The 11,487-nt window shown below is 32.4% G+C and overlaps 2 protein-coding genes across 3 annotated transcripts; one reads left to right on the top strand and one right to left on the bottom strand.

The window, feature by feature from the left end:
* Positions 1 to 3,106: 3,106 nt before the first annotated feature.
* Positions 3,107 to 6,003, bottom strand: Bma-tram-1 (Uncharacterized protein; the record flags this gene model as incomplete). 2 transcript variants are annotated; one of them, XM_043074200.1, is made up of 9 exons in its annotated part: positions 3,107 to 3,157; positions 3,538 to 3,694; positions 3,847 to 3,990; positions 4,189 to 4,299; positions 4,601 to 4,725; positions 4,838 to 4,950; positions 5,082 to 5,288; positions 5,615 to 5,687; positions 5,863 to 6,003. In XM_043074200.1, the coding sequence occupies 9 exons, from the start codon at positions 6,001 to 6,003 to the stop codon at positions 3,107 to 3,109; spliced, it is 1,122 nt and encodes a 373-aa protein (XP_042930134.1). The 2 variants fall into 2 exon arrangements, with proteins under 2 accessions (XP_042930134.1, XP_042930135.1); XM_043074201.1 differs by having other exon boundaries at positions 3,135 to 3,164.
* A 947-nt stretch (positions 6,004 to 6,950) lies between these two features.
* Positions 6,951 to 8,625, top strand: Bm9176 (Uncharacterized protein; the record flags this gene model as incomplete). Its single annotated transcript, XM_043074199.1, has 2 exons — positions 6,951 to 7,022; positions 8,497 to 8,625. The coding sequence occupies 2 exons, from the start codon at positions 6,951 to 6,953 to the stop codon at positions 8,623 to 8,625; spliced, it is 201 nt and encodes a 66-aa protein (XP_042930133.1).
* Positions 8,626 to 11,487: the final 2,862 nt, after the last annotated feature.

Raw genomic sequence — 11,487 nt, 5'->3', positions numbered from 1 at the left:
TCTCCACTAGTTCTTAGAAAGCCTGAAAAAGAATTACCTCAACTGATTGCCGAAGAATGAAATGCGAGTAGTGACGTGTAACAACACAAATACAGGTGCGCGGAGAAATGCGGCTACAACAACCCTGCAATCGGTGGTTGAATTCCGAACTGTGTCTTTCGGTCTCTATAGGTAGCAAATAGATGAATTCACTGTATCATTTCTATCCCTACTCTGTTGGTACCCATTTCTCTAATTTCTGGTTCTTCTTGAAACGGACAGGAAGTCATATGCTTACGTGAGTGTGCGTATGGAGCATAATTATAAAAAGACAGTGCAAAAGGCTTATATATATATAAAGTGAATTTGCTGCTTATATATATATAAAGGGAGTGTCATCTTTGTCAGAAAATAGGACAGCCGGCTATTAGCATTCTCCGTTAATCTTATCAGTTCGTCTAATTTATTGAGGTTATCCCCCCATTTCGATTTTAAGTAAAAGTTTCCCGAGTACTGACGTAGACAAAAACAGTTCTACATATAGTGCCCACTTTATCTGTGAAATGAATTCGTATGACGCGTATATCATCCATGTATTGTTAATGTTTTAATATTTTAACTAAACAGGTTGGATGGAAATAATGTAGTTTTGGTTGAACAATATAGAGTGCAGACTTTTCAGGAATAAGATAACAAAGTGATCACAGACTGAAACTTGGAAGATGAAACAAGTAACAAGTTGTGGGATGCTTATATGTATATTGCCATTATATCACGTAAATTTAGTGCAACATGAGGAAATATTTCGTCTTGATTTGAGTCTCAAAAACAACGTGATTTTCACATTTGTTGGACCATTCTTAATAATTAAAGATCAGTTTGTTTCTCAGCCACATTATGATATCTTGTAGAATATGATTGAATATGTTTAAGGACCTGTCATGTCTTTCACAAAACCATAAGACAAGTGCAAATAACGTTTAATTGGTATTACTTTAAGTCATTTCTGCCATCGTAATTTAGAGATCATTTCCTTCTAAAATGTATAAAGATTCTTCACAATCCAGGAACACAGTTTTAATTTACACATTTACGAGGCAATCTAATCATCGCGGAAATATTTTGAAATGTGTCATTCATTCTTGGTTATCATAGCCATTCTGGTTTTTTTCTTTTTTTTTTTTTCTTCACTCGGTCCAAAAAACCGAAATAATTTGTAATATAAATACGTCTGAATAACAAAAGCATTTGCATAATAGGAATTTTTTGTAGCTGAATTTATTACTTTGGGAGAAGTTTACTGATCTCAGGAAGATTCCTTGGATGTAGATGTTAACACAGAAATACAATAATTCCTTTACCAACAGAAGCAATAGTACAATAAATCTTATAAAGAAGAGTTGAGGTCAAGTAATGGAAATCCTTTTTTGTGATTGAATTGCCTCTTGGTTGAACTCTTCAGGTTTTTGGCAAAACTGAAGTGTTGGACATGAGTGACTAATAAAGAGCTGCTGACCTGGTTTAAAATTAAATCTAATTACTAGTTGACAAACCGTAAAGGAGGTCAATGAAGCAAGTTAATCTTGTAGATTCAAATATAAATAAGGTGTTGATACCGTGTAAACAATCTATTTGGAAGATGAATTAAAAATAGTTTCTTACGTGAAATATGAATTTGGAACGATTGTTTGACGGGTGAAATAAGACAATATTCTTAGTTCTGGTGAACAATTCTTAGTTCTGTGAATTCAATACAATTTTATTTGATATGTTTTGTAAGTTATTTGCAATTTGCGAGACTTTTCCGAGTCTTGCGACATTTCTCACTGAAGTGATTCATTACATAAAATATATAAATGAATATATAAATAAATGTTAATCTAATATAATGAACCATTTGTCTAATTTCCATCTTTGTTTCCGATTACCAAGTTTATTTTCAACGGTTAAGATACCAATTGACCACTTTGACACGCGAAACCAAATAACATGCGAATGTTTTCATTCTGATGACTAATCTTGCATGCAAGGACTCTTCCCTTACACAAGCTCCTTTTTTTTTTGACCACATAGCTGTCTTTGCATCCAATATGATTATATTATTCATTATATCATCCGAAAAAAATTATCATCCAAAAAAAGGTTTTTACCAATCTTTCACAGAGACTAAACCTTTATAATAATTCTTGTCTGTAAAATAACAGATTATTTAAATCAAATGAAAAATTATTTGACAGTGTTCTTTGCTTATAAACGCAATACACTAAAAAGAATCTTGTTTTTAGTGATTAACGTACTTTTGCGAGAAGCCAATCACTCAGCTCGTCTTGCTATGTAATTTCTACCATATTCTATTCAAATACAAAAGAAATTTACCAATAATTTACTACAATACAACTGACTGACAACTTTCGTACAATTTATAAATTAAAACAAGATAGTCTATAAAGTAAAGAAAAGGTGAAGTTATGTTTAAAATAAAACATAAGACAAAGATTAAAATGTGAATTAAAGAGAAGAAATCCAACAACTAGCAGTGAAATACAATTGGAAACAAAGTGCAACATATAACAACTTGAAAAATAATTTCAATGTAATGTTACTTTCATACTCAATGTCACCTGAAGTAAGCTTACACTTACAACTGTTAAAACAAGAATTAGATATAGACCTTGGTTCTGGATTCCGAAGTGTAATGAAGCTTCAAGAGACCAAAAAGTTCGACAAATTCATAAACACCAAACTGCAGTAACATGGTCGAAAAATTTAAATAGGGATCAGGTAAGGAGTTTGAAATAAAGGACAAATAATAGATTTAAGAAACAACAACTACCCAAAGGAAGCAACAAAAATGTCAGCCGTTATATCTGAAACGAATACTTTTCCACCCACTTTTCTCTAACTTAAATCCTTCTTTCAAAAAGTGGTTAACGAAATGTAGATAATCGAAAAGGTGCTACCATAACTTAGTGTTTTTATGCTTTCAAACACAACTAAAAATATTCGGAGACCAAAACACATGCTTAATTCAAATGTATCATTAAATGGGAAAATTGTATGAAGAACTCTCATCCCATTCAAGTACGACATATGCTTCTACTACTTTATTTGGTCATACCTGAATAATTTAATTGGACTTCTTGCGAGAATGTTGGTCAGCTTCTGGAAGATCGCGCACCTGCAATCTTAACTACTGGGTTATTGGCAATATGTTTATTAGTAACCAAAGCATTAAATATCTCTTAACTGTCTGTCAACGTCAGCACAAAATCTAATTCCTAGCTGTCCGGCAGATCTACGCAAACATTTAGAGAGATGGTCTAAAGTATTCAAATAATCAATCAGAGCGATGATTCGCCGGTTGGTATTTTAATCCTCCACCACACATTCCCGCAGTCTGCTGAGGCAAAAGTACTTAAGATCAAATTGCAACCGTCACACCAATATCATCTCGAAATTGCTAACAAATTCTAGGACAAACAACCTACTGTGCTGCTCACAATAAGATCTACAAGCCAAAATCTGTGGCAACACATTTAGATGAATAAATAAACTAACATCATCGTTGACATGCTTCCTTCTCCTCTGTTGAATTTTAGATTGCTTGTCAATCTTTATCTTGCTATGCTTCTCTCGGTAACGGCGTACATGGAATAAAACAAAGTTCCATAGCATATATAACTGTAATGCCAGAACGCATAGCAAGCTATTCAATCTGCAACAATAATATTCATGATAAAATCGTTAAAAGATCGTTTACGAATGCTAACTGTTAATGCACAAAACAACGAAAAACTAACATACGTTCTCGACGGGAACTCATACAAAGTTATCGACTGAAACTGCAAACTCAGTAAAAGAGCTTACCGGATGAACGCGGTGTTGAAATTTCCGTTCACCGAATCTATATAGGGAGTTTCATTAGAACGAAGCCCATACCATAATGTAAGTACAGCTAACACTGCACTTGCCAATCGTACTAGCACGAATACAATATTCCAAATTTTGAAACTAAATTTTCATTGTTAAGAATATATTAATATCCCGAAGACCGTTTATTCCCACCGCTTTTTGGTATAAAAGGGAAAAAGAGAAATAAAACATAATCACACTTCAACTACAGCATTATTTTTGAAAGAAATAGAACTTAAAGTAATAAACATAATAACTATCTTAAGCACACTTTTATGACAAAAAAATCGTACGAACCCAGTCTTCGCAATGTTCCATTTTTCAGCAAAGTGAAATAGGCGTGTAAGATGGAAAACATTCTGTGAAACATACTCCATAAAAAGGAGGGCCAGAGTAAGTCGATTGAAGCTACAAAGGAAATTGTTCTAAATATTAAACAATGTATTTGAGAATAAATAGTATAAATACATTTTGGTGCGATTTAAACCTGGAACGATGAGGAAGTAAGGCAGTTATTCCCACAAAACTACAATTATCGATGAATACCGAAAAATCCAGTTTTTATAGGATATCCTATGCACCACTTATCATTGAAATCTATGAGTTTTGTCAGGCTGAAAACACGGCACACTTAAATGAAAATTTCAGCCTATAAAAGCTACCGGAGGTAAAAAAAATATATATAACTGGATAAAAGCAAAATATTTACTTTAAAGAATATGCTGCAATGGTGAAGAAAAGAAAAATAATCGAGTATAGGGTTCGCGGCTGTATTTCATCTTTACGCACTTTTTGGAAATAGAATTCCGGGAACTGATGCAACCAGTAAGCAATCTGTAAAATATCTTCTGCATTTTCAGTATTAAATGTTAAAAACTTGATAAAACAGGCAAATCTTGCAAACAAATAGCCGTAAACATAAAATCAGTGCATAAAAAAATCATGCCTGGAAAATAAAAAAGAGTTTTAAATGCAGTGTCATATGACGGTGAACTTCAGGATATCCAATCCACAATTTAGTAAGGTCGAGATGCAGTCGTAGATCGTGCATTATGTAGCCTGCAAATTATATCACGTGGGAGTATAACCATGTTCGAAACGCATGTCCGAAGGAAAATGGAAGTCTTAAAAAAAAGATCATGTTAAGATCGTTATTCTAAAACATGAAACGTCCAGAAAAAGTACCTTACCACTGTGCATAACGGAGTAGAGAGTAAAAACGAATAGTTGCCCCGATTCAGCAAATTTATTCATCTTCGTTTTACTCAAATGAAGCTTCCGCTGCAACTTGTCTAACACATATTCTTGCAAAATAGCGTGAATAGTAATCCATCCGACAGCATAAAACAGAATAGCTGCTGCATCTTTCAAACCAGTCTGATAGTAAGTTTGCGGTTCTACAAAGAAGAAAAAAGAAAGATAGTTCTCTATAACAATAACTGATTCTACTTAAAAACATATGACAGTTTGTGCAAATGAAGACAAAGTGGATGTTCTTAATTAATTTGATACATTCGCAACGATGAGAACATGCAAGGTAAAATCCAGCCAATGCCTGCTACTATTCAGTAAAAAACCAGTACTGGTCTCCAGAATCAATTACATATTCAACGCAGGATAACCAATAAATAGCAGCCAGAAATTGAGGCATAACGCTGAAAGGAAAAACAAACCATTTTAAAAAACCAATTTTTTTCACTGCTTTGTTTAGAATACAACATACCGGAGTCCAGGGTTAGTGGAAATGTGTCATTGTACTGCGGAACAATGAAAATGCTTGCGAATGCCGATGTGCCCTATAAAATAATGCATTATTAAAAACTAGTGACCTCATATATTACTGCAGAAGTATTTCTTCACATATTTAAGCTGGAAAACTAAGTTATAACTAACAGTGCATCTATTTATGTGTCTCATAGCTATTTAACAAATACCTGTCTTTGTTCCGCTGATGTTCCGAAAAGGACTTACCTGAAAAAGAAGCCCAACGACAACGATCATCAACAAGCACGACATGATATCACCATGATTTTGAATAATAAACTCATGGGACAAGAATGGTGGTGAAGTTTTTTTACCACGTCCTCCCATTGAACGACGTAGTTCAACCATTACTGAGCAAGTACAAGCTATAAAATGTACAACGTAAAAAAATTGAAAAAAAAAAAAATCAAATACCTCATGTGTCCAACATAACTTTCCTTGTTTTGCTTGAATCTCTTATCGGAGTATAAAAAATAACAAGTACATCGATGATATCGAGATAAGCATAAAGTTACTTTAAGAGGATTCACGTCGAATGATTTGAACCATCCGTTAGCTCAACTAGCTATACATTCCGTCAATTGATTCAACAGCCAGAATGGAAAAATCTCATTAAACAAGTCCACAAACTATCTATGCAATTTGTGTTGAAATACGAATCACTGTAAGTTAAGCTGTCCATCTACACGTGTAAATACTACATCATATAAGTCCCACCCACGTATCCATGAAACCACTGTCGCCATCACTCCCATGTCAACAACACCAGCAAACTATTGACAAAACAGAAGGAACATTTCTGACGTTATAAACCTATTACGAAAAGTGGTATTGCAGTCCAGTTACTGTAACTTTTCAGAATGAAGGCGGTAAATTTGAAAAGAAACAAAAATGAAATAAAGAATGAAAAGAAAAACTAACCATAAGTGTTCGATGGAAGGGGGTAGAGAAGAAACCATCAAAACGGGTGGATAAAAGTAGCGGGGAAAATGTGGCCTGAAGATATGAGAGCACCTTACAGTTTCGCGACCACTTCTAGCAGCAGCTGTTGTTCTTCCTGCTATTACTTCCCTCATCTTCCCACTTGCCTTTCATTTTCTTTTCAGCTTTCCCATGCAGCTATCAATTTCCAGCTAACACACTTATCTAATCCCTCATTCAACCATTCCGCTTTTCTCAATCATTCAAAATCGACGCTTTCACTCGTATTTGACGCATTTTTTGACAATTCCCTTCATTAGCAAATGTTTTTGGAAATGAAAGATAGAATGAAATGAAGTGATTATACGGAATGTATGTCTGGTGGGTGGACCACCGTGGAGACTTCACTTCGCTCCTTTTCCGAATGGAGAATTCGAGTCACTCAGGTTTAATCCACTCTTTTTGTTTCTAAAGTTTGTCAAAAAAGTTTTGCAGAATATGTTTTTAAGTTTGTTTAAAAAGGTTTTTTTTTTTTTTGGAATAAAGACAGTACTTTGATCATAAATGTGTACGTCACGACTTCTTTCTTATGTATTTATGACAACTCAACTTAATCAGTCCGAGGCGTCATACTGACATTTTTCTTTGCTCACAGTAACTCGTCATCTCCAACTGGGGCAGGATCGCATCTGCCAGCTTTTTTTATAGGAAGATTTTCTGGAATAGTTTCATTGATGAAAAGATAAGAAGGAGAAAAACATTGTAAAAATCAAAAGGTTTAATCAGTTAAAATTTATACACAGTTTTCTGCAAAAAAAAAAAAAACATTCAGGAAGCGGAAAATTTTGTTTTGTGGTTTAACTCGGTCTATAGTGCTATATTACAAAATATTCAAATGTAGTTTCAAGAGGAGAAAAAGAAACATATCTAATTGAATCATTAAACTAAAATAAATGCAGACTTTTCATAAGTCATTCACACTTTTTATTTTAAATTCAAATCAACTTTTTATGAATTTTGGATTTATCTAACCTTAAGTATTTATATCCATTTAAAATTACTCGTTTGTCTACAGTTTTCATTTCGCAGCTGTTGTTAGCAGAATAGTTTTCTAGAAGTTATTGACACTTCTGAATAAACACATAATTCAGCACACAGACTATTATACTTTAGGACTTTTTAGTTGAAGTCGAAAATTTTCAAAAAAATTTTTTTTTTAAATTTTCTAATATACGAGCTGGTACTTGAATATTTTATCAAAATAATTGTCTCTTCATAATACTTGACTGAATAACAAAATAATATACCAAGTAAATCATTATCGTTTCCTAATAATTTTTAAATGAAGCTCAGTTCTAAATTATGCACTTATTTCTGTATGCATCATACGATACTTTTTTTAATTTCTACAGGAAATAAGCACATTCTAAAAGCACAAAGCACATAATATCTGTATAGCTGACTGTAATTCGAGTGGATAACTGATGGATAAGCGGTAAAGATTATGGTTAAGTGGTGAGCAGATACAGTACTTGGAACCGTTTACAATCGATGAGGCGTTTACTTAATAATTGTAGTTATTGTAATATTTCATCAAACCGCATAAATTTAGCACTAATTTTGACGTTCCCAACAGTAGCTGTCAAATTATGGAATGATAGTTTTCTTTTTTTTGGCTTAATTTTAACGGTTTCTCACATTTGATTTTACTATAAATGCTTAGTCTTCCATCACTTCTTCACTATAGAAACAAAATACTTTATTATAAGGCTATTTAAGTTGATTTACAATATACTGCAGCTTATTTTAATAACTTCTCATTTTTGCACCAATCACGTAAAGTATATTTACTGTTCATATTTATCCTGATAGGCGAATAAGTTTTTTTTTTTTAGAATAATAATTTGACACAAATTTTAGGTCTTGCCCAATGGACGAGCTGAGCAAGAAGGTGTAAGAATTGGTGATATCGTAGAAACTATCAACGGGAAAAATTGCACCAATTACAAAATGTTCAGTGCTAAAGTACGAGGTGCACGAGATGTATAATCAGATGATTCGTCTTGCATGGTCTCCTCCAGTGAAAATCATCCACCAATCTAAAACTTTTTAAATTTTCTTCAACAATTTTCAGTTGTATCGCGTTGCATGACTGTAATATATTATTCGGAGACTTTCAAACTAGATAAGTTAATAACAAATTTCCAGATTTAGACATAACTAAAAATGCACTAAACAAAAAATATAGCAAGCAGTTAAGTTTTTTAAAGATTTCCTTTGCTAAAATAAGTAAAATGTATTTCTATTCATATATTTCTACTCATTGATAATCATCTAAAAGTTATATTCGATGTCTTTTTCGGAATCAAAAAATTCTTATTTCTTCGATATGGAAAGCACACCTGAAATATTGTCCACTGACTCTTAAATTACGTATTAATACAGTTGTGCATTCTTATTGTCTTCATACAAAATTAGGAATATGTGAATCTCTTTCCTCCTTCCTAAAAAATGTTCATCCCGTGTTTTTCTTCCCAGTAGACATGGACAGCTTTTTGCAAAAAGTTCCAGTTTTTCGGAATCAGGTCCCGAAGTGGATAAAAAGTAGGATTAAAAAATGAATCTTAATAAATATTAAAAACTGTACTTTCTAATTATGATGTTGAAATTTATAATACCAAAAGATAGCAGGCGATGGTTGATTTCACTGGCAATTAATCAACTTTAATCCTGGTCAACCTTAATTGTCTCTGTCCAATATCATTTGTTCCTTGTGAGTCAATAGCTGTCCAAGACTATATTGTCACTCAGTATAGAAAGTTTTCACTTAGCAAAAAAATTCCGAAAAAGATCCATAAAAATGATCATTTCCATCACTTGGTCATAGCTGTGGTATTACCAAGCCATGCAATTATTATCATTGCCATATTTGTGGTGATCTGTTCAGATGAAATTTGGTAAGAGAGAATAGATAGTTAAATTGGATTTTCCTTTATGCTTTTTTTCTAAAAAATTTTAATTACTTGCAAAATTTAACAAAAAAGCATTATTTCTTTTTGATTAACATCCTGTTTGATTATATATTATAATGATGCTGGATGCATGCATAATCCAACTTGTTCTTATTCTTTTTCATTGATAACATCATTCTTGCTAATATATGTATTTTTGGTCAATTTAAGAGGGATAGTTTTGTGTTCCCTACTAGGTAACCAATTTCATAGTGAAATATTTAGAACGAGAAATTTTAAGCATTCATAATATCCCATGGAAATTTAACAGAGGAAAGTGCGGTATCTTTTTTTAGATTTTTGAGTGCGCTATTCAATCGAACAAAAACCATATATGAAAATTTTTGGAAGATCTATGTTAACAAAATGTAAACATCTTAAATATCTGCCTCCAATACCAGTAAAACCAACACTTCAAGGAAGTGCTGCAACATTTAACTCGAAATGTTCACACAATATAAACCTGTCAACGCAACTGTCAACTATTTTAATGATGCAGAATCATCATTTCCATGGTGCTCAACAATAAATCTGCATTGTCTTCAAGAATGCACAGAAATTATCCGTCGTCCAAAATATTCTTTATAATTCCATCTGATGTTATCAGCATAAATGGTTAATTTCAACTAGGATTAATGAAGATAATATAATTGAGTGATTATAAATTTTCACTGTATTTTGAAGATATTTTAAAGAGAAGTTAAAGTTTGATTAAGATCGCAATTCATATGTGATTCTATCTCGAAAATACATATATGAACGGCCTAGTCTTTAGTGATTAGTGAGATTAGGTGAAACATATGACATGCGTAGCTCAATTTTTGGTAAAGTTCATGGAAATGCTAGCAGACCGGGAAGTATTTCATGCTCCTATAGATAAGGATCATCTTCATCGAAAGATTAAATACGAATCACCACTTCTATTATCTAGCGTTCAAGGTCTCAGATTTCTGGATACAATTATATTGAAGAAGATTTTTCCGATTCCACTCAATCAACTGCAGGTACCAGAAAACAATTAGCGTCGAGGTACGTAGTCATAATTGTTTTGCACATATTTAAGCAAAATAGTTTGTATGTTTAACCTTACAGTAGGCAAGTATTTATCCTTTCGTGCACTTCAATTTGTTTAAATGAATGTGTTTATCTTTTGAGTACTTCTTTGTAGATAAATAATTTATCTGACTTAGCTTTTTGGCAAAAAAAATAGGGTTTAATATTTCAAACTACACTATTCTTTGTCAAAGGTCAGCAAAACAATAAACTGAGTTGTTCGAAATGGAAAATCTGAAGTAATCATACTAATAGAACCAAGTGCAATGTTTATGTAACTGAAAAGCAACGTCTCAATGGCATTCCATCGTCAGTCATTTCTCTGTTTCAACTGTTTATTTACATGATTATATGTCATGTTGTATATCAAATATTTATAAGTTTGCTTAAATTATACTTAGTTTTCAAAAATATCAGTTTTCAGCAACGGTTTCGTCGAAGAAAACTACTCTTTAGCGGAAAATCCGACAGGTCAGCTTCATTAATTCAGTTGTTTTCAGAAACTTATTTCTGATCTGAGTTATCATTTGGTAAACAATGATATTTATGTTATTAAATATTAACTCATATTTCTATCCATCAAATATACGAAAGTTTTTTTGAACTGTTGTAATTAAAAAAGATGGGAATTTATCAATGAAAATGTTGCTAATAAAAAAAGAAGGAGACGAAAAAGTAAGTTACAAATCAGTGGTGAATATAAGATGTAGAAAAATAAATTCATTACAACAATAATTTAAATGATATCTTGAACAAGAATTGCTTTTTGCACAATTTGTTGAGTTTCTCAAATATTTAAGATTTCAAATAGAGCAATTCGAATATCTGACGTAAATTAAATGTCTAA

This window comes from Brugia malayi (assembly GCF_000002995.4).
Source record: "Brugia malayi strain FR3 genome assembly, contig: Bm_v4_ChrX_scaffold_001, whole genome shotgun sequence".
In the NCBI taxonomy this organism is placed as follows: Eukaryota; Metazoa; Nematoda; class Chromadorea; order Rhabditida; family Onchocercidae; genus Brugia; species Brugia malayi.
The sequence above is the reverse complement of the archived record's forward strand: the minus strand, read 5'-3'. Positions and strand labels throughout refer to the sequence as shown.